At 41.1% G+C, this 22,967-nt stretch overlaps 3 protein-coding genes and 1 long non-coding RNA gene across 11 annotated transcripts in view; 2 read left to right on the top strand and 2 right to left on the bottom strand.

Annotated features, from left to right (window-relative positions):
• The window catches only part of MFSD8 (major facilitator superfamily domain containing 8), a 16,958-nt gene extending 14,221 nt beyond the window's left edge, over window positions 1–2,737 (top strand). Inside the window, exon 13 of the transcript XR_010360689.1 lies at window positions 187–2,737. The gene's annotated coding sequence lies outside the window, so the exon portion shown is untranslated. The remainder of the gene's footprint in view (window positions 1–186) is intronic.
• Window positions 1–9,862, bottom strand: part of PLK4 (polo like kinase 4) — a 12,857-nt gene extending 2,995 nt beyond the window's left edge. Inside the window, exons 1-11 of one of the 2 annotated variants that reach the window (XM_064416443.1) lie at window positions 9,794–9,862; window positions 8,355–8,453; window positions 7,813–7,908; window positions 7,604–7,718; window positions 5,793–6,825; window positions 4,104–4,204; window positions 2,367–2,758; window positions 1,841–1,945; window positions 1,361–1,463; window positions 760–909; window positions 314–444 (exon numbers count right to left, since the gene is read on the bottom strand). In XM_064416443.1, the coding sequence (XP_064272513.1) occupies window positions 314–444; window positions 760–909; window positions 1,361–1,463; window positions 1,841–1,945; window positions 2,367–2,758; window positions 4,104–4,204; window positions 5,793–6,825; window positions 7,604–7,718; window positions 7,813–7,908; window positions 8,355–8,453; window positions 9,794–9,847 (2,379 nt within the window). In that variant the 5' untranslated portion in view covers window positions 9,848–9,862. Of the gene's footprint in view, window positions 1–313; window positions 445–759; window positions 910–1,360; window positions 1,464–1,840; window positions 1,946–2,366; window positions 2,759–4,103; window positions 4,205–5,792; window positions 6,826–7,603; window positions 7,719–7,812; window positions 7,909–8,354; window positions 8,454–8,856; window positions 9,062–9,793 lie in introns of those variants that run through there. The other variant, XM_064416444.1, reaches the window with a different exon arrangement.
• Window positions 9,163–22,967, top strand: part of LOC135298660 (uncharacterized) — a 20,042-nt gene continuing 6,237 nt past the window's right edge. For 2 of the 7 annotated variants that reach the window (XR_010360696.1, XR_010360692.1), the window contains exons 1-2: window positions 9,165–12,564; window positions 13,488–17,202. This is a non-coding gene — a long non-coding RNA (uncharacterized LOC135298660). Of the gene's footprint in view, window positions 12,565–13,487; window positions 17,203–22,967 lie in introns of all 7 variants that reach the window. The other 5 variants (XR_010360697.1, XR_010360695.1, XR_010360698.1 and 2 more) reach the window with 5 other exon arrangements.
• HSPA4L (heat shock protein family A (Hsp70) member 4 like) overlaps window positions 17,493–22,967 on the bottom strand; it is a 23,826-nt gene continuing 18,351 nt past the window's right edge. Inside the window, exon 19 of the mRNA XM_064416445.1 lies at window positions 17,493–22,587. Coding sequence (XP_064272515.1) covers window positions 22,393–22,587 — 195 coding nt within the window. The 3' untranslated portion in view covers window positions 17,493–22,392. The remainder of the gene's footprint in view (window positions 22,588–22,967) is intronic.

Genomic DNA, 22,967 nt, shown 5'->3' with positions numbered 1-22,967 from the left:
ATGTTTAGTGTGGCAAGTGAGCCCACACGAGGGAATTTCAACAGTACTGAATTTTTCAAGTTGTATGAAGTAGCTTGATTTGTTGTGTTTAATCCTTTCACCAGAGAGGCAAACTTGCTTTATGCACTCAGTCCTGCTTGTGAGGGATTGTAACCATTACCTCTACTCTCATATTTGCTCTTCCAGGAACATTACCCTCCCTCCTTACTAGTGTAATGAAAAAACATGGAAAGCAACACAGGAAGCACATTTGTGAAAGGGAAGCTGAATTTTCAGGAAGTTGCTTGGAAAAGGTCTGTGTAAAACACCTTACCTCATTTGCATGATCCATGTAAGCCTGGATTTCCTTCTTCAACCCTGCTTCGCTTTCTCCTTTCACAGTGAAGGATTTCCCTGACTTTTCAATCACACGAGTTATACCAGCTGTCTTATGGATCTTTGCTCCTGCAAGAAAATGTGAACACTTTCAGTGTGAGTTGTATAAAATAACAGTTAAACCATGGAAAGAAGAGCTCATGAATAATGTATAATTCAAATAACACTTTAATAACATGTACTTCCTGAGGAAGGTATCAGTAAGGAATTAAAGAATCAACTAATCTACAAGTGATAACACAAAGGCAGGGTATCCAAAAAACTGCTTTTAGTGCACTATTTTCTGCAAACTGGAGTGGTGGTTGTTTAGTGTTAGGTAATATTTTAGTACAGCCCTAAAATCATTATTTAGCTATTTGCATAACTGCAAAAATGAATACATACCATCATAAAAACAAATTTCAACATCTGCAGGGGGTGAATTTTCCATCAACATGCACTTGGCATATCTTGTATAAAATGTCACTTTAGGGGTTTTTGTTCTCACCAACTGCACAAACTTAGCTGCATACTGGTATTTTTTCCAGTACTTTTCTAAAAAAAGAAAATTTAAAAAAATTAGAATTTAGCAGATTAAACACTGTACACCAGCTTGAAGAGAAGTAATTTAAATTATGTATTTGATAGCTGAAAGTTGTGAGTAGTATTTAAGTATGTGACAGACATGTTTAGAGAAAGTGACTTATTTCCACCAACAGCTCCCAGTATGAATGAGGAAAAGACTACAAGAGTTTTAATTTTAGTACACTACATTGCAAAGGGGAGACTCCTTAAAGCTTCCATATAAAAGGAATCAAAACCTGTGGGTTACACTTCCTTCTGAAGTTTCAAAACATTTTCCAGTTAAACTGTAGTTTGAATCTAATTCTGAAAGGAGTTTTACTTCAGAGTTATCTGAGAAGTAATAGGTAAAAGCTATAAAGTTGCAAGATTCACTTAAAATATCACATTAATCATCATAATTTTAAAGTAAATTTCAGGTTACCTGGCAAGTTGTCAAAATTATATGTGCAGATGCCTTCAGGAGGAGGAGGAGGTCTGTCATCAAGAAGGAAACCTCTTCCTTCATTTGGATGATAAACTGCAATCTACAAAAAGGGAATAAAAATTGTGTGTAGTTGCAACTTACTACAGCACTCTGCACTTTTAACAGGTATGGAAATAACTCACATTTTAATTAATTACTATGCTTTACCATGAAAGCTCTATTCCTCTGAGTAATTATTTAACAGCCACTCTTTTTCACCAATACTTCACCTATTCAAAAAGTCAAGTCCAGTTTTTTCTCTGAAATAATTGCTTGCTCCTTGTATTTATATGGCTTTATTATGGAGGGGCAGAGTTTACAGCTGTGCATATATAAACAGTGAATTTCAAAATAAATAATCACTTAAGAAGAAAAAAACAGCTCTGAATGAACTCCAAGCACTTCATAAAACAGTGAAGAAATCAAAAATGTACTCACCACATTTCCATCACAAGATATTCTGAGAACTTCTTTCACAAGCTCCTGTGAGCGGTGTTCTTTCAGAAACTCCATACACACTTCCCCAGTATCTAGAATGCTCACCTAAAATATATTAAACATGAATCTGCTTTCTGCAAAAGGTAAGATATCACTTTTTTCCCCCCACAAATGCTTTAATAAATGCTTTTCTTTTTCCTTAAATGCACTTCAAACAGATAAATGCTTCTACAGTAACTTTTGTTATTAGTGCTATTTTTTTTTAAAGCAGAACACTTCAAGATGACTGAAGTGTATCAGCCTGGTAACTAATGGTGAGGCTTAAGTGACAAAACACAGACAGGTCTGCTCTATTTTGCTCTAAGTATTCTCTATACCAAAGCTAAGATGCATCTTATTACTATGATTTTAAACTAAATTATTCTAGATTAAGTTTCCTAAAAATATATATTTCTATTTTACCAAGTGATTTTTAAGACACCTATTAAGCACATCAGTTGTTCCCATTTTCAGAACTGTTACTTACCACTGCATTTTTGGTTTTTTGCCTGATGGGTTTCAGCCTGTGAGCAGTGAGAGGTGACACAACACTTCGCAGTGTAGGTTTCTGGTGTGCTGATGGTTCTTGGCCACAAGTTTGGTTTTGTTCTGGAGCTGACCAAAGGCCACATGTCATTCTGGAGTTCAGCCAGAGGCCAGGCTGAATTGTCTCATTTTTGCAGACAACTCCAGGGATGCATTGCTGTGGGTTTCTCTGGTTTAAAGAATGTGGACAGTCACCAGAAGCACCGTGATTCCTTATGTCTTTTAAGGTGTTCCATGCATTCCTTGGTGCATCCTGCTGCGCCTCCAGATGGTACCGAAAACCTCCACGGGCATTACTCTTGCCAGTCAGGTCTGCAGGTGGTCCCAGAGGATCTGAAAGCACCACAAAGGGACATTGCAGATTCAAAGTCATAGCCAGAAGGAAAAAATTCTAGTATATTTAAAAGCTTTTAAATAATTTTTAAAGCTTTTAAATATAAGATAGATATAATCTTTAAGATATATAGCTTATACAGCTTATATGTATATAAGCTATACATATATAAGCTTATATATAGCTTATATAGATAATAAGCTTTAAAAGCTTATTCTATATATATTTAAAAGCTTTTCAAGGAATTGTCTTTGAAGGCTTATTTAAGGGAAGAATGGGATTTCTTTAATTCTCAGTCCAAACCATCAGGCCTTTTAGTACCATCGGTACCAATGCTAGCAAAATTCCCGTGCTACTTTAAGCTGTTCCTACATTTCAGTTATGATGGTCTTCAGTTTTCATATATAAAATAATTTTTAAGAGTAATTTATAAACAAAATGCTAGGACTTCAAATAGATTCTTACACAAGAATTGGTTTAGTCTGTTGAAAATCAGCTTATTTACCATTCAGATTACCACTACTAGCAAATTTCATGTAAGTTGCAGTTTATCTAACTAGTGTTTTACCATCTGCCAGAGGTCTTAGTACTCAAAATATTAAATGCATACTCCAAGTCCCTTGTTTTATTTTTAAAATCCTTGTATTTATTTCTTCTAAACACCTGTTTTTATATTTAACTTTCCTATAACTCCTTCCCTAGTTTTCATATTTAAGCCCTTGATCAACTTTCACCTCACCCACATCACTATTGTGCTCCTTCTGCTGTGTGGCTGAACAGTTGAGAAGGGACCAAAAATTAAATAGGATTATTCAGGCCATATGTTCTCTGATTCCAGTTCCCTGTACACAAGAAGGAAAGGAGTCCAGTAACATCAAACCAAAAGAGGCCAGAATGGATTTATGGTTTATTGTTATGATTAAATTACTCATATGATGTAATATGATGCACAACAAAGAACACCTCCTTCCCTTCTGTGTCTTTGTCCTTTCCTCCACCCATCCTTCTGCATCCTTATTATCTTTCTCATTCATTGAGGTCCCATCTTCTCTTATTTAGTTGCAATTGCACAACTAAATTAACAGGGCTTTCAGGTCACCTGCTAGTATTTTGTCATATATTTACTCTGACATATTTACACACATTGAGTAATTATGTCAGGGTCTAAAATTCTGGTTTTCTCTTTGTTTTGGGGTTTATTTTTTTGCTAAAATAGTAGTAGAAAATAACAAGCTTGTTTTAGGAAACTATGTATTCAAATTCAGTGTACAAAGAAATGAGAATAGAAAATCCCACTGAAACTATTACTTGACTGCAAAAATACAGAAGTGATGAGTAACACACCATTTGTTTGCATGCTTCCAAGCCACTGCTGCATCGTCTCAGCCTGGGACTTCTGCTCTAACAAACCAACCTGGGGCTTCACTGGGCACAGGTAATTTGAGCTACAAAATAAAAGTTACACACATAATCAAATTTGTATCAAAGACACTTGCACAACAAAAGTTAAAATGCTACAGCTGCAGAAAGCAGGACACTTAGAACATTTAGGAAAGGCAGGTGGCATTTTGTAGATCTAGGAAGCATAGAACATGCTTCTTTTTCATAGGGTAAAGAATAGGAAAATAAAATAGTTTCCAAATGGAATGAAAAGTTAGGATAATGCTGCCAGCAGTAGCTGCTCCTACACCTAGCTCTTAATCCATAGCCTTGGAGAAGACCCAGTGATGACATGACACCCTTGAGCCTTGTGTAACTCACTCAGCATAACAAACATGCAGCTGAAAGATGCCAAATCCAAAATACTTTGAATTTATATAAAATACAATCAAACCCAAAAATTATAATGATTTTTTACCAGCTTTTTAGATGATGACATATATATAGCCACAAGTGAACTCACTCAAGCTATAATCCATATGTTGAAGGATAAAGAATGCACACAAAACCATTTACTGCAGAGTCACTCATCTGTTGTAAATTCTAAGCTCCTGTGAGATTTTTTTATCTCCATAGCCTGAACCTGTCTGCACTTCTTGCAGTGATGATGACATTGGCAAGAGGTCACTTATTACCAAAACCACCCCAAAACCACAGAATATAAACCATCTAATTCAAGACTTATGACTTGTATTTAAGATTGCTGTGCAAGCTAACTACAGGTGTAAGAGGCTTTCCTATAATCAACAACATAAAAAAAGTTGTAACCATTAAGTTAGTCCCCACACTCACATTAATATTCTCTCATGTTTACATTCAGCATGGCTTTGTGAAGTCATGGGGAACAAAAGTAAGCATTACAGTAACATTTGTATAAATTTTTCATTTCTCAAACATTTTTCAAACTACAAAGAATGCACATGCTCACTGAACTTTGCTTATGTCAAACACCTGAGAACAGTCAAGAAAATCTTCTTACTCCATTTACTTTTTTTACAGTTTCTTGTTTGTCTTTTCCTTGAAGAGAAAACATAGGAAATTATGCCAGTTCTTAATGTGGCAAGAAATGCAGGAACTAAGATATGGAAGTCCTTATATTAAAACAGAAAATCATTCTTTTGATATTCTGCTTGTGGAAAGTCTATAGAAAAGGAGCCAGAATTTTCACAAAAGTTACAAATAAGTACAGGACTCAATTTCAGATAATTGTCTACGACTGACACTTTGCTTCTGGCACACCATCTTTATAATATATATATTATATATATAATATATATATTATATATATAATATATATATTGCCTAATATATAAATATATTGCCTAATAAATAATACATTGCCTAATCTTTACTGAATTTTTGTTTTATCCTCTCTAAGCATAAGAAAAAATCACCTCAAGAGATCAGCAAGTAAACATATTGATAATTGCACTTTGAATGCCTTCTCCCCTCATCTGTCTCTTTCTACAAAGAACAATTAGCAAGGCTCTCTACTACAATTACTGTGGGGAAAAAAATAATCAACTTGCTGCAAGAGGAAAGAAGACAATAAAGGAGCTCTACATTTCAGCTGAATAAAAAATTGATCCTTACTGTGGTTGATCTTTTTCAGGTGGAGATATCTGCTCTTCAAAAGAACCAGAAGTACTACAAGTCTTCGCCTTAAATATTTCTCCTATATCAGTATAGCTGTTAGCAGGTGAAAAGTATTCTGTGTTTTCCTTCGTTCCTATTTTAGGCTTGGAAAGCACTTCCAAGGAGTGACATCGATCCATGGCGTTGGATATGCCTTGAGTCTGGCTGTGGGATGTGCCAGACCTGTCTGAGGAGTGGGCTCTTCGGAGGTAGCGGGAATGTGGCCTCTCCTCAGCAGGCTGCATGGTTCTTCCCCTGCCACTGACTCCAGTTTCTTTTCCCTGAATTCCCCACTGTCGGAAAGAACCACTTTCGTCTCCTGAGGAATTATTACTGCAATTTTTGTTTGTAGGAAAAAAAGTAATTTTATTTGGGAGGGGCTGTCCAACTAACAGCTTCTTCTTTTCCTTCAAGCTACCACTGGTGCTGATGCTGGAAGAGCCCATGAAGGTCGTAGAGATGGTGGCATTTCCACTGTCCATGGAATCTTCTGAGGTTCCCAGATCTCTGCTCCGTGCAGAGCTACCCCTGGACATAAAAGGATGATCCAAGACCGAGGAAAGGCTCAAGCGATCCGCGGGGTTTTTGCGCAGTAACCTGTGAATGAGGTCCTGTGCCTCTCTCGACAAGAAGGCTGGCATTTCATAGTCTGCCAGCACCACTTTGTTCAGCGTGTTCCTGACCGTGTCCGTGTCGAAAGGCGGCTTGCCAATGAGCAGAGTGTAAAACATACAGCCCAGAGACCACACGTCGGACTCCAGCCCGTGCGGGCTCCTCGTGGCTATCTCCGGAGAGATGTAATTGGGAGTTCCACACATGGTGTAATGCTTCTCGTGAGGCATCTTCAGCTGAGTCGCCAACCCAAAGTCAGCAATCTTGACGTTCATGTTGCTGGTGAGTAAGATGTTGGAGAGGGTGAGGTCCCGGTGCAGTATTCCGTGGGAATGGAGGTACAGCATGCCCGTGATAATCTGGTGCAGGAAGTGTCGCGCTGTCAAAACAAAACCACATGTTGCTATGATGAAATCCCAGCTCTGAAGATAACTCAGCTGGAAGTTTGCTATTTGTTTTGTTTCTGTTTTTAGGTGTCATACTAGTGAAACTGGAATTAACTTTCTGCTTTCTACTTTAAGCAAAATGGCACAACTTTGCTCTTTATGTAACACAGGAAACAGGACTGGAAAGATTTTCAACTGGCCCAAACTTTCTCAAATTAGATTCTTAAGAATTAATGCTAAGCTGCTCATCACTTTTGGAAATGGACACAAGTTAAACTAATGATGCCTTTATAGCCATACCCCATTAATCCAGTCCTGTGGCCCAGGTCCCAAAAAATCCCCACCTATAGCAGAATCATGGAATTAAATTAGAAACTGATACAGAAGCAGGTAAGCTGGAAGAACTGAGCAAGAGGTGAGCAGTGAGGTGAACCTGGAAGCAGTAAAGGCAGAAGTTGCCAGTTTTCCTATTCTTTTTCTTTCCTCTTCCCAGTCTTGACCCACCTTTCAACAGAATTTTAAGTACAAAGGTAAGCTCTACTTTCTATCTGTCTCTGCCTTCTAAGATCACCATCTTTTTATACTCCAAATAGCACAAAGAGAAACAAATGTGTATAGAACTGCAAGTGAATATATGCACAATAATAATCAATCTCTAGATTATCACTTATGACAAGATTTTAAGGTACAGAAACTGTGATGGCAGCTTTAAATACTCTTCCTCTAGAATTAAATCTTTACAGATGGCTCCACAGACCAAAAAAATCTCACCTTCATCTTCTGAAAAGGGTTTCTTTCTGTTCTTTATGTATCTGCTCATTTCGCCATTGTGACATATCTCAAGTATCAAGTACACGTAGTTGCTATCTTCAAAATAGTTATAAAGCTGGAAAAAAACCAAGGAAAAAATGAAATTCCATTTTGCAGACCATGCAGCAAGTCACATATACAGCCCTCTCTACAAACCCCATGGTTCTTACCTCGAGTATAGATGGATGCTTTAGCTGACAATGTATTTTCACCTCATTCTGAACCCTCTGTACCATTCCAACTTTGTGCATGGCTTTTTTGTCGATCTGTAAGTGGATCACAGCATAACTTAAGAAATTCAGTGCATATTTGCTTAACAATTTTTAAGTACAATCAAGTTTTCACACAGTTCACCTTAGTATACTCTTTTAATGAACAAGTATAATAGATAATTGGAGGAACACCACAACTGCAACCAGTCAATCATTAACATTATCAATACTAATACTTATTAATATTTTTTTCTGAAATACTTAGCAGAGAAACTTCAATCTCATTTTGCTACGCAGATAAGCTAAATATAGTCAACACTAAAAAGCATTTCTATTAGTTACTATGTCTATTTAGTTGTGGTGCATCTTTCAGGATCGAGTTGCAGTCTCAATGTCCGTTATTTACAAACATTCAACCCAAACATTGCTGCCCAACTGCAGAACCCCAGGCTGTTGCAGGTCTCTAGGGAAACACATACTTCCTTGGCCGGCTGCCTTACCATTTTGATGGCCACTTCCAGGCCGGTTTTCAGGGATACTGCTCGGTAGACCCCCGCGAAGGAGCCCTTTCCCAGGAGGTTCCCCACCTTGAAATCCTGCAAGAGGAACAAACCGGCCTCGTTAGCCCGGCGGTATGTCAGCCAGGCTTCGCAGCGCCTCTCCCGCCAGCGGCGGGGAGCCCACGCACCCCCGGGATCCGGGCAAGCCCGAGGCGGCCCGGCGCTACCTGTGGGGAGCTCTCCGGGGCGCGGCGGCGGGGCCCGGCGGGCCCGCACAGCCACCCCCGCCGCATCCTGCTGCCGGCACCGCGCTGCCGCTGCCGCCCGGGCCGCCTTCCCGCCGCGGGGTACACCCGGGACGCGGCACACACCCGCCCCCGGCTGCCATGGCAGCGGCGGCGGGGCCGCGGACACGTGGGGACGGGGCGAAGGCGCGGGAGGAACCGCGCTCGCACCCACGCCCGCCGGCAGCGGGGCGAGCCCGCGCCCGGCCCCCCCGCACCTCTATCCTCTCGCCGATGCAGCTCGCCATGGCGCCGGCCGCTCTCCCTCGGGTCCCGCTGCCGGTCGTGCCGAGAGCCTGGGGCGCGGTTAGCCCATCAGGGCGCCCCGGGCCGCCCGCCCCGGCGCAGCCCCGCCGCCTCCCGGGCCCGGGGCCGGCCGCTCCGCGCCCCCCCCGCCGACATTTTGAAAAGTCGCGCCGTTAGCGCCCGGCCCCGCCCCCGCCCCGGGACGAGGCTGCGTCTGACGCCAGCGCGTCACGGGCTGGCAGGAGGAGGAGCGTGCCCGGGCGGCCGTTAGGGCGCGTGCGCCGTGAGGGGCGCGCGTGGCGCCTCAGCCCGCGGCTGTGCCTGGAATGGCGGGGGCGCGTCCCGGAGATCGCCTGGTCACAGCCCCCGCAGCCAGCCCTAGGGACACACCCCGCCGACCGAGTTACCCCGCCGGGCTTGGGGTTGGAGTCGGTTTGGGCTGGAGAAACGATTTTTGATTGGTTTCTGCTCGTTCAGCTGCCCTCTGAATTACCCCGCCTCACATGCATCCTGCTGGCTCCTACTGTAGCAGCGGCTCCTTCTGCTGCCCAAGTTATTTTCGCTAGGGCAGGTATCCAGGATGCGAGGAGGAGGTGCAGTGATTAGCACTTCAGCTTCTCCGGTGTTTGCCAGCTTGTGGCTGTAAACTCAAAGCAGTTCCCTGCCAGATTTCATTGTTAAAATAAAATACAGGGGTGGCTTGTGATCAAGCTGCCCTTTCTCCTTCATGCGCTCCTTAGTGGGTGTAAAATGGATTGCGGATAAGCGTTCGTGTCAGTCGCTGAGAATCCTTACAGATAAACCAGGAGCTGTGTGAATTAACAGTCATCACTGGCTTGAGTAACTAGGGTGGAAGATTAGTGAAAAGGAGACTTTTAATTTAATTTCAAGGCTAGATTTTTTTATCTGAAGAATGGTGAAGGCGCACCTCCACCAGTGAAGTGATGCTTTCCTCTGTCTCATTAAAGAGGAGCTGGAATCACTCTTCTGTTGCTGGGTTGCATTTATGACTGCAGGGGTCAGCATCTGCTGTGAGCAGCGCTTGTGAGACAAACCAACCGTGTAACAAGTCCTTTGCTAACATTTCTTATCAGAGAGCACAGATACCTAACCTTGGTCTCAAGGCTTAAGCATTGAAATAAATGCTATCATAAAGTCTTCTTTAAGGACTTCTAAGAGAGCAAAAAAAAAATTCCCTTAAAATAGGGAATGCAGGCCTTCCTTCAACTTTATTGCATGACCAAAATGTAAGGATTTTGGACATACTTCATCAAGTGCAGAAGTCTGATTAGCAACAAAAGTAAAAAGGAGCTGAGTAGGAAGGATGATAAAAAGCAAAAGGCAGCATAAAGTTACATTTTACAAATTGTAATACATAGTCATTAGTTGCTCTGCAGCTTTGCTTGCATCTTGGCCACACGCTTCATGACGCTGGTAGTTTTATTTGCCATAGGTATATTTCTTTTATTTGCCATAGGTATATTTCTTTCTTATTGCTGCTTTTCACAGACGCAGGGCAGCTTTCTCATGTGTATCTGGTAGTGCCAGTCTAGACAACAGAAGTTGAATCTTGGAAAAATTGCTGGTGTGTCCTTAGTAGACAATGAATTGTGAGCATGTAATGATCCATCAGTCCTGGCTTCTGTTTGACTACTAGGACTTTAAAAAAAAAAGCTAATATATCAAACATATCTGCTTTGATTATTAACCTTCTATTCTAAATAATCAAACAAGTGGTGCCTTGCCTTCCCCAGCATCTGCTCAAGACGTGGCTGTGACAGAGTGTGTGTTTCAGTGGCCAGCAGTCCTGGCTTGGGTGTGTCAGCAACGTGAGAGACTCAGTGCAATTGTTGCCAACTCCTCATGGCAAGAGCAATTTGTTTTTTAAAATTGGACTTTGTAGTTGTACAGTCACGAAACTTCAGTGGGGTGTTTTCGTGCCTAACACCACTGTTTTGACACACGTTTTGTTTTTCTATTTATCATGACTGCCCTGTGAAAGAGGAGCCTGTTCCAGGTGCTGTTATAGATTGTTTCCTTCCATATTCTTCATTCTGGATGGTAATGCTAGAAAACTTAGGGAAGGAGTGATTCACCCAAACCAAAGTTGAATCAAATCCAGGTTATTTTTTGCGGTGGGTTTATTGTGTATTTTTTGTTAATTTACTTTATTAAGGGAAAGTACGTGATCATAGAGACTTGGCTGCTTCTGTCTCTTTTTCACTAAATTGAATTCCATGTTTCTACAAAGAATATAAAATTTTATCAAAAGAGAATTTGCTTTGATTTTGTGCCCACCCACACAAATGCTCTTGGAGCTCACCTTTCAGCTTTGCTTTCAGAGATGAGAAACCCCGCTCTTGTCATTTAGAATCACCTATCTGATAAAAACTTGAGTGGTGAAAAGCAAAATTTCTGTCAGTAACAATTAATTTCCAGGCACTTGTTTCAGTCTGGTATTTCAGCAGTTTGATCAGAAATTTTGGAGCGTACTTGCTGGATGCTTACAGTGGTCTGCAGTTTTCATATCCTGCTTCTTAAGTTAAAGGTAGTAATGTCATAATTGCAATAAGTACATCTTACAGATGAGCAGAAAAAGGGGTTTCCACTCACGTACCTAAAAGGCACTGGGCCAAAATTTGTGAGAACAAAACCTCTCTGTCTTGATTATGCTGAAGCTTGGAGTGAAACATTAAAAGTTTTAGCTCTGTGCTCCATTAGGAGTACGTGACCTATTCCTTATAGGTATTAGCCACACCTTCACTGTCTGTAAATTTATTTTGTGCTCTAAGTTTCAATCTAGCCAAATAATTTACTGTTCTTCTATGACTCAGAAGATAACATGGGAAAAAAACCAAACCAAACATAAAAAAAAATGCTTATGCAAGGCACATTCCACCTCAGACTTAATCTGAGCTGAATTCAGCCTGGAAAAATGAGAAGACTGCAGCATCAATTTATTGCCAATGCGTTTTACTCATGTTAAGTCTTCAGTGTACCATTTCTCTTTCTTTTCATCTTGAGCATCACAATACCAGGAGGTGATGCTGGTCTCCACTTTATCCTCAGGTGGAATTTTACCTGTTTGTCTCCTGCTCTGTAAACCTTTTCTCCTGTGTTTCTTTGCCTTTTCTCTTGGCAGCTGAGTGCCATGGTCACTGGAAACGCAGCCCTGCAGATGGGCATTGGGTGAACCGTGCACTCAGTGTGGTTTGGTGTCTGAGGATTTGCTCATCTGCTGGTTTTGTCCTTGCCCAATGTCAGCATTGTTTCCACCTTCCTAAGAGTTTATTTAGGTGTTGGCTGGAGTTTTCCTTGCTCTCCCTTGATGAATGTTCAATTGCCAGCAGTGGGTGTAGCTGCCAGTGTTGACAGCTAGTCTTACTTGCAAAGGTGGACTGCTCCCTTAGGCACAATTCCTTTGTTAATGGTGTTTCCAAGCCATATTAAACTATGCAACAGTCATGAGAGCAATTACTGTCTTATATTTTAATCCTTTTTCTAATTAGCATTTGTTCTTATGTATGTTTTCAGAACAGTGCTAAGGGATTAGCATTTACCTGTACACTGAGCTCACTGCGAGCACATGAATTTTGTCTGTATTCCACAGAATGCAGAAAGACCTCTGAATAAAAAACAACTGGATTTTGAACTTTATTGCCTCCATACAGGAAGACACAGTAAGAAACAGTTTTTATATTAAATAAATGGAGCATTCGTATCTCAACAGTCTTTTAGAGTTAAAAAGCCCACATCTTGTTGAGTACAGATCTTCTTTTAAGACATCCTGGGTAAAAAGATTGAGTTAATTTGCTTTGGTAGAACTGTTTATTCCTTCTTCTGTCAGAAGAGAATGAATGGATTTACTCTGTATTTCTGCTTCACACAAGCAGGAAAGGAGGAATCACATGCAGCACAGTATGAGGTGTATTTATTTGTACTGTGAAAATATGGGATTATTCCCTCAGCCACCAGGCATTGCCTTGTGTCACATGAAGCATAGAAGCTTTGTTGTGGCAATGAACAAGCTGAAGTGACCATTGCTATATTCCTGGGATCCCAAACGACCTGTGACATTCATGTAGCTCCTGGGCCATAACAACCTCACCTTCCTCTAAAATAAGAGGAGTTTAGGGAAAGAGGATAACATTTCTGTCAATTTTAGCAGTAGAACCAATCACTAACTAAATGAATGTGGTTATTTCCCATCATCTTGGCTGAAAATAAATTTGAAGTGCCTGCTTAGACCATGTAACTCCTCTGAAGCAGTCACAGGACAGCATTTTCCAAGGACAGAAGCTGTTGTGGACTATTTTCAGCTCTAAACTGAATTTTCAGCTCTAAAATAAGCAGCTGTAGTTCCATTGAAATCGGAGAAGTTGTATAGCTTTGTACAAAGGTGCAATTTTATTCCTAGGTTGGGATTTAAATTTTTCAAAAGTGGGGATGTTTTATTTCTTCTGTGACATTTGCAGCTCAATAGAACAGCCTTACTCATATTGAATAGGAGGGAAAATCAGAATAATGGGGGTTTTTTTCCCCCAGTGAAATTCACATTTGGTTTGTTTGTTTGTTTGTTTTTTCCTGCATGCTCCATTCTCAGAAGTACTGAGAATGGAGCATGCAGGAAAAAACTGCAGGTGTCACTTCCATTACACCCATGGTTTTACTGGAGCCAGAGGCTGGGCCTGTGTTTGAGGATTAAGTCGCCTGTGCTGAGCTTTGTGCTGCTGTGACTGCAGCAGGACCCAAACAAGGCCCTTTCAAAGTGCCAGGGCTGTATTTGCAGTGTGCCTGTAAGTTTGGAGGAACGTGAAGCAGTGTGTTCAAAGCTTAGCTTTGAAACTCCTTTCTTAAGCAAAAGCCTATGCTCAGCTTTAATTATTGAGCTCTTAGGTCTCCTCCCTGATATTCTCTCCTACCAGAGAGACCAGACTGGTTTCCTTGAGAACTTTCCATGGCATGTTTATTGCTTAAGTCTGACTAACAGTAGCATAGCTACAGTGCAGTACAGTCTGTTTTCACTTTCAGTAGCCCAGGTTTTGGTTGTTTTCTTGGGTTTTTTTTTTAACTTTCTCCATATTCCTCATGTGGCTGCTTAAGAAAATGACATTTCTCTCTTCAGCATGCTCAGAGGAAATGTGAATTCAGATGGCAGAATCTTTGTGTTGATACAGGCTGGGAGCTGAACAAATATCTTGAGACCTGGATCACTTTTGATGCTTTGGCTCATGCAGCAAAGGGCTGCAGCTCTCATCTGTCTGCATGATGGCGAGTTCTGCAGAGGGAACATGTTCCAGACAGAAAAAAATAACTGAGAACTTCTTCATCCTGGAAATGACTGTGCCACTGCTGTGCTGATCAAGAAAAAAGATGTGGAAAAAAATTCTTTCCTCACCTCCCCTACCTCTTTGGTAGTGAAATTAAATTTATTTCAGAGAAGGAATTTTTTATTTAAATCTGTATCTTTAAGAAACAAGTCAAACTTGTTAGCCATGTGATTTAGTTTACTCATCTGTAAAACTGACAACATGTTTCATCCTTGGCTGAAGGGAAGACATTTATAATATAAGTGAAGAAAAAAAACTTTGTTGAAAGAACGATTGTTTCTGAGAAGCTGGTTATTAAATATAATCTGTTTTAAGTAAAATCCTTGGTGTGGCAGAAGGCTTTGTTGCACTGACTAACGCATTTTTATGGACATTCCAACTTTGAAGCCTCCTATGAAGTTACTGGCCTTGAGCCTATGCTACAGGAATATTGTGTTGCTTGTGTTAGTGCTGTCAAAGACAGGTGGTGATTTTGTTTTTACTGATTGTGTTGGACTGTAATGGCAGCATTTGGTAGCCCAGTGGGACTTTACCATTTATGCCAGGATAAGCTTTTCCCCCCTGAGATCTTTTGTCCGTCCTAGTGAAGTTAGAGAATTTGTGACTGTGTGGTACAGTTGAGCCTGTCTCTGTGGATGCCAAGGGTGAGCTTAGTGGGTGATTTAGCACCAGAGCCAGGCTGACATCATGCCTGTGTTATGGAAACAATGAGGTCGTTGGAATGATTTGCTAATTTGGCTGATGCCTCTGTTGTAGGTGTCTGTATTTGTTGCTGTATGGAACACAGCCCCAGATTGTGCCCTGTTCCTGAGCGAGGACATGAACCACTCTGCAGGTTTTTTCAGATGCCTTTTCTGTGATTCTTTTGATTGCACTGCACTTGTGAGCACTAAGTGATATTTCTAATAGAGAAAACTTGTCCAAGTCAAAATAAATTCCATGAGAAAGGGTGGGCTCAGTATTTGACCTGTTTATTAAGAAGACCTAGCTTGGTCTTGAATTATCATTAAATCCATCACACAGTCTGCACATTTTCCATCTCCATTCTCTATGCTAAAATCACCATAGAATGGTATTTTGTCCTGCCTTGATATTGTAGACAAGGCAGTGCAGGTAGATGATGAAGTGGGTGGGGGATATTTATTGCAACAGGAGCATTTGAAAGATGTGAAAAGGGTAAGTAAAATGGGAAAGGTTATTTTTGGCTGAGAAAGGAAACTCCTTGGGCCACATCTTCCTGTAGTATTGTCAAGACAAATGCTTGCTATTTTGTTTTGTCATTTTATTTTCCAGGAGTAGTTCTGCTGGCTGCTGCCATGCTCCACAGGAGGAACTCAAAGCTCTGGCTAGGATTTTTTTGCTGGTGTGTTGCCTTCCTGGTGGTGTTGACTCCTTTCCTGGGAATGTAGCATGTTTTTCCCCTGCAGATATTTTGTGACTTGAATGAATCACTTAATTTCACTGTCCTTCAGAGGCATAATTAGTAACTCACATTTACTTTTGCCTGTTCAATGCTTATAAAATGCTCAGTTTTATTCCTGGAATGTTCTCTCATGTGAGGATAAGGCTATTTTCTGAAGAAATTTGCAAGTAAAATGCTCTTGACCAGTAGTCTTTAAACGTTGTGTTTGCTGTGGAAGGTGTCATTTTCTTCTTTATAATTGTAAATGCTTCAGCACCATTGAAAATCTAATTAACCTTATAAAAGGAAGAGCACACTGATGTTTTCAGGGAGAATGAAGAATGTAGGACAGAGTTAAGCTGAGAAAGTAAAGGATAATATTCAGTTGCAGCCATGGTAATGATCACAGGGATACTCCTGTTTCAGAAGCTCTGACAACAAACACAGTCCCTGTGAATAAATTGTTTTTATTCTACAAGCAGCTCATTTCTCTCTGAAACTGCACCGAGCCAGCCCCTTGAGGCAGCGTTAGGATATTACAGTTCAGAGAAGCTGGTTTTCAGGCAAAATTTGAAATCTAGGGCCTCACAATGTACTTAAGCATTCTGATGGAAACACTGTTAGCCTTACATTGTGGCTGTGTTTTTAATTCCCTCAGAGTTTTAGCTGGCTGCCTTCAGCTGACAGGACCCAAGGGAATGGCTTGAAGCTGTGTCAGGAGAGGGTTAGGTTGGATAATAGGGAAAGGTTCTTCACCCAGAGGGTGTCTGGGCACTGAACAAGCTCCCCATGGAAGTGGCCACAGCACCAAGCCTGACAGAGTTCAAGAGGCATTTGGACAATGCTCTAGGTGGGAATGCTAGGGTGTCCTGTTCAGGGCCAGGAGTTGGACTTGGATGATCCTTGTGGGTCCCTTTCAACTCAGGATATTCTGTGATTCTTTCAACATTCACCTTATTTTGCTATAACAGTCCTTTTGCTGTGTGACAGTGGGATACAACATCCTTGCAGAGCTGGTAAATATTGGAGTGTGAAGGAGCTGATTGAGCGGTCGGAGATGCAGCAGAGACAGCAGAGTAGGTTAGGGGCAGTATTTTCCCCTGTACTGATAAGGGGAAGTTGATTTCTAGTGTGCATTTTTACATTTGTACTTTATATGTGTATGTATATACATATAAATATATACAGTTCTTGAAATAGGAAGGACCTTTCCCCAGCACGAAATTCCAAACCTGGCCTGTGAAATTAATATAGCTGAAATACTTTATTGAGATTTAAGAATGCCAAGCCTGGATAAAATGCAGACTTTGAGGAGCTTTTAAAGTGTGCCAAGGAAGATGGATATAAACATGTTGAATCATGTTGTTTTGGTGCTTTTTTTGTTGATTATGCAGAATTCTACAGTCATTGCATCCTGGTGGAGAATGCAAGTATTCCTGTTACACTGCTAGCACATAGAAAAATTCCTGGAGGAATGCTACAGGTTGCTGCTCTGCATCTGCTCAGAAAATCAACTGTGCCCAAAGCCATCAATTTCCCCCAGGAGTTCAAGGCACAGGAAAACTACCTGGAACTTGTATGTTGCAGTAAGTCATTCATGACAGATGAATTACTGAGAACTTGGGAATTTGTGTTCATCCTAACACAGACATGTGATGGCAGCTGTGAAAGTAACTGCAGTTCCCCAGAGGCAAAGCAGTGCTGTGTTTGTACTGCAGCAGCCTGGGCCACAGAAACCACAGTGGGGCAGGTGAGGCACCAAAAATGCCTTTATCTTACCTGTGGCCTTTTGGACAAACTCCAGTTGTATCAACCCACGACATCAGACAAAGCTGCTTTAAGAACACTGATGCAAAAATGAGGTCTTGGGTGGTCATTTCTGGTTCAAGTAGCGGTTTATATATTTATTGTAATTATACACAACCTTGACAATCTGTCTTGCCATTCAAAAATAAATCCAAGTCTTGTCAATTTGCACATGATCTGTCACTACTAAGGATCCCCTTTACATACATGGTAAACATTTTCCATATTTAAACACCGCTTTAAATTCTGACACTCCCATCTCCTCCCCCCTCATCCCCTGGAGTTATGGTTATCGACTATGGAAAGAAACTTTTCCAACCACTGCAACATTCAGGGACTACCATCTTTTTTGATCAACTTAATTAAACTATTTCAACACTTGGTAGAGGTGGCTGGTTGGTATAGCTCTTAATTGCATTTTTGTTTAATGTTATTCTTGATGGATTTCATTGCAATGATTCCTGGTTTTCACTGCTTGATACATTTCCTTCTGACCAGGAAAGGAAACCAAAGTTTAGCAGCTGTATCAAGTAAGTCACATCAAGCACATTGCTGGTTTAGTATTCTGCAGTGCCAACAGTCACATTTAGTTGTTTTCATTGTTATTTACATGTGTAGTAAGTGGTTGAAGTCTTCAAATTTCAACTGCAGAAAATTAAGAATTCAGCTAGGAGTCAGCCACCACACACTTTCTGTAGCTACTAAGATCTTGTGTTCATACTCCAACTGCTATCTTGGGAGCTGAAATTATAATTTATGAGGCATTAACGCCTTTTGTTAAGCAACATGTTTTTTACACCTCTTTTGAGAGTTTCTGTCTCCTGGTGCCTGAAAGATGAGAAAACCTAAGAGTAGCAGAAGTGTAAGAGGCAAAAGAATATTCCTCCATCCAGTTAATAAACTCACAGCTAGTGGCAATTAATATAATAATCCTCAGAGCAGGCAGACCTTCTATCAGCCCACAACTCAAGTTTGGGCATCTGAGCTTCACTTGAAAAGGGCTCCCAGAAACGTGGAAGTATTACAGTGTGATTACACAGCAATGAGAAGTCCTATTTTGAGGAATGAGGTTCATGATAGCACTGATCTACAGGAATTGAATTTAGCTTCTTTTCCTACAGCAGCTGGGCAGGTGCTTTGAACCAGCAAATGCAGCGTGTTGGCAACACAGCTTTGTGTTTTGGATTTTAACTGACAGGCATGGAAAACCAGAGCTCTGACAAGTGTAAATTCCAAGTTTTGTTAAGGCTGTTAATTTTTCACACTGGTGTCAAAAAATAATTGGGAAGAAAACCCTTCTGTCAGCTCCTCGCTTGTTTCCTGAAATTACATTCAAACAATCCTTACAGGAAAACCCTCAATTAAATATGGAATATTTGAGAACTGTTATTAGCAATCTGTAGGAGAGATTGGAGTTCAGCACACAGAGATGTTGCAAAATATTAAGGAATTTCAAATGTTGAAGATACAAAGAAATCTCATCAACACACAGATTGGATGCTTTACCTTAACAGCTTCCACTTGCAGGTGGAAGAAGCAAAGCCTCCATCCCTCACACCACAAGGTGTCCAGAACGCTGGAGCTGCACCACAGACACTGCACTGCCCCCACTGTGCTGCGTGCCAGAGACAGGGCACCTTCCCCTCGCTCTGCCCCGGGGCCTTGGCAGGGAATACAGGTTGTGGGATACAGGCTGGGTGTTTCCCAACTGCCTCTGAGCATGCAGGATCAGCTGCTCACTGCTCTGCAAGCCTGCCCCAAAGGCAGCACTTATGCAGTGCAAGGACACTGCCAGAAGCCAGCAAGGGAGAGGACTCTTTGTTCAAATTGAGACACAACAAAATCAAATCCTTCATTCAAAATCAAGGGGTATTTTGTCATGAAGCAGCAGCTTCAAGAAAGAAGAGCATAAAATCCTAACTTGAGTGTTACAAATCTGTTTATGTTACATTTGAAGTTCAAAGAAACTCCTTGGAGTCTAAAGTACCGTAATAAAAAAGTGGAAAGGAACTCATGAATCAGTTCTAAACTAAACTCAGTTTAGTAAAGAAAATTAAAATAAATTAATTTTTAAGTCCTTTCTTGAACAAGTCCATTAATGCTCCAGACAGGAGAGAATGAGTCCTCTTTAAAGGGAAGAAGGAAGATCTTGCTGGTTTGTAACTAGATCTTTACATCAAACTTCAGAACCTGAATTACAAAACTTTTTTTTAAATGATCTGCACTGCCTTCACAAATATTGTGTTGCTTCCTTTTTTTCTTTTTGTGGGACAGAGGGAATATTTTCAAATATCAGAAATGTAACTTTCCCTAAGCAGAAAGTTTCAAGTAAGACATTATCAACAAATACCTGCTGTTGTAATATACAAGATGCAGAGCAGCAGACTGCTGCCAGTTCCCTACCAAAACTTTATGTTGCAAAGACACTCACTCTGGTGCTGTCAGGATAGGCAGAGGGAACTTGCTCATTGAGTCTGACACACAAAACCTGAAGCTGAGCATAGTGTTTAAGTACTTAAATCTGTCCTGGTGAAATCTCCTCTTTGTAACAGGAAACAGATTACATATGAGCAAATAATTTATTAATGTGAACCTCACTGTGGAAAGATCAACTCTGCCATGCCAAATGGCATTCCTAACATGGACCTCAGAGCCAGCTTCTGTGGGCAGCATTCCTCTTCAGCAGGGATCTAGAGACAGACCAGATGCACAGCAGAAAACCCCTTACTCTAGTAAGAACACTTGACTACAACTGTTTGTCTGAACCATGTCTGCTTTTAAGCGTGCAGAATTATTCTAGCCTTTATCCTAAGCACTGCCTCAAACATTTGTGATGTGCTATTAAGCATCTGATGGCCGTGAGCAGAGGACACTCTGTTCTTGCACGTGACCCTTTAGCTACTGGAGATTTCTGTAGTTTTGTGCTCTTCTGCCACAGCTACCAAGAAGTCTACCTAGAGAAATTATTGTGTAGCTGGATTTCAGGAAGCCAGTAGTTGAGAATGCTGCTCATTACGCTGCCGTGCTAAAAGCCATTGGGATATAAATGGTGTTGAAGCCTACAAGACCCAAGCCAGCCCAGCCTGACGCTGCAGTAGAGTCCCCCTCAGCACCCGAGGTGTGACTACCGTGGCAGAACTCGAGACTGAGGCTGCAGAGGAGCTGCTGAACAGTTCTCCTCAAAGTCACTCAGTTTTTGTTCAAGGGCATTAAACATGTGAACCTACAGTGTCAGACCATCCACACTGACTGCATGGAAGAGGAACAAGAACAAAGTACATGCATCTCAGTCACTTGATGGCAGTCATGAAGACAGAATTCCAGCACTTGAACTAGACTGGCAGATAGATTTATGTACAATCATGAATGTTGCTTCCTTGTTCTGTCAAGGTATAGGAGTTGAATTCACCTCTCCCAGAGGTCATGAGTTACTTTTTGTAGCATGAACAGTGGTAGAAGATGAAGGGCACAGCTGCAGATAAAATGGCTGCCAAAGCCAGAAACAGGATTGTGGTTCTTCACTTCTTTACAACAGCAACATATCCTATAAGAGAACTGCTGTAGGAGTGCCTGGTTAATATCTGAATTTGTTTCTGGGACAGAGTTCAAGTCACTGAAGCATTACACTGCAACTTATTTTCTTATGCTAGGTAAAGAAACCACTTTTAATAGTTAGACTAGTCCATTCCCACTCTGGTAACAATAGTTTTGAAGTCAATAGTGACTGGCTTTAGCAAGTGCTGCAGCACCTCAGTGACTGACAGAAGCATTTGGAAAATATTTGGGACATAGACTGGACCTCGACAACGTTTAAGACATATCAAAGGAAACAGTGATTCTACTGTGTAATACATTGTAGAAACTTTCATTAAAGAGCTAAATGACCAAACCAAGTGGTAAGCTATGCAAGTTCAACAGGTAAATTCCACCTTTGGGGTAATAATGTCCAGTTTTTAAGCTCTTTTGTTTTGGTCCTTGACCAAAATATTTATGTGTGGAGTATCAAGGCTTAAATAAGCTCTCAGCATTTCTTTCAAGTTTGGACCAAACAGCATTTAAGCCACCTCAAAATCAGGGTGATGATACCCAGTTTGCACAGCACTGTTTCTGTTGTTCCTCCTCTGCAGGATGAGATACAATCAGATGTAAACTGAATTCAAAACAAAAGAAGTGTTAATAGTTCCATGTGCAATAAGACATTTTCAAGGGAAAGCTACGCAGCAGGCCTTGAATGTTCTCCCCTCTCATCCTGTCCTCACCAGCATCACCCTGTCCTAAGCACAGCAGGGTATGTACAGCAATGTGCAGAGACCAGGGATTCCAGCACACAGCAGAGCCACGGTGCTGGAGCAGTTTGCAATGAAGACTGGTAGTGGTATGGGAACCCAAAAAATGCTTAAGCTCGGATTATTCAGTTCCTATGAAAAAGACCGTACAATTCTCATGGTACATCAACAAGATGGACTGGTATGCCAACTAACCTCTATTTTAATATTTAAATTATAACAATACAATAACTAGAAAAGGTCAGTGCTTCAAGTGACAGGTTTTGCCACTTCAATTCCAATATTTTTCCAAAATAAAGATGCGATTAGATCTACACTTGAGCATCAGTAGTGCAATACAGTATCCTTTCCTGAATAAAGGAGCTGAGGTTTATCCACAATAAAAGCTTTAAATAAGGTAGATTGTTGCCATTTATATATCAATTCTGTATGTTTGATATAAAATATATTGGGAAAGCTTCAACTGACTTATACAATCTACATTTGGCTAAAGCTCCACATAAGCAGCATCAGTGGAAATGAACATCAGAGGTGTACTTAATATAAAACACTTTCAAAACTACTCAGCAACAAATGACAGAAGTTTGGCTAAGAATAACTGAACATCTGAGGTGTGTACCAGACAAAAAGAATGGACCCTGTGGTTACTTGCACTATTTTAATGAAGTAAAAGAAATGCAAGGTTTAGTCCACTTCCATTTCTCCGGAGGGTTTGGTCTGCTGAGGGCTGTCCTTGGCTGGTTCGGGTTTGGGGTCAGCAGCGCTCTGTCCGTTCACGGGCCCGTTGTGCTCCCCGTTGGCTTTGGCCTGCCCGTCACTGGGAGGTTCTATCTTCGGCTTGGGCTTGGACAGAATGGGATTACAGAAGCTATCCAATTCCTAGTTGTGACACAAGTGAGACAGCAAGGTCATTCGGTGGCACAGCAGCTGCACGCAACTACAATGCCTCTAATTTGTTTCTGGTCCCTAATGGCCTGGAATGTCATTGTCAAGGACCACACTTCTCTATGCTGCAAAGTCTAGAAGCTTCAAAAAAAGCCTCTCAGGAGGCTGAGGAACTTCTGATTTGCTACAAACCTGTATGTAACAGCCAATTCTCTAGAAACCTGGTGCTGTAACTCGGGGTATTTAAAAAGGCTTGTGCAGAAGTACTACTGTAAATCAGGAGCCAGCACTGAAGAGTGCTGTAACTGCTGCTCCCTGTACAGATCTTTTAATAGCTTTAAAATCTCTGCAGATGTGTAATTCTAGCTCAGATC

Source organism: Passer domesticus, chromosome 4 (assembly GCF_036417665.1).
Source record: "Passer domesticus isolate bPasDom1 chromosome 4, bPasDom1.hap1, whole genome shotgun sequence".
Lineage (NCBI taxonomy): Eukaryota > Metazoa > Chordata > Aves > Passeriformes > Passeridae > Passer > Passer domesticus.
Note: the sequence above shows the minus strand (reverse complement) of the source record. Positions and strands in the feature narration are given on the sequence as shown.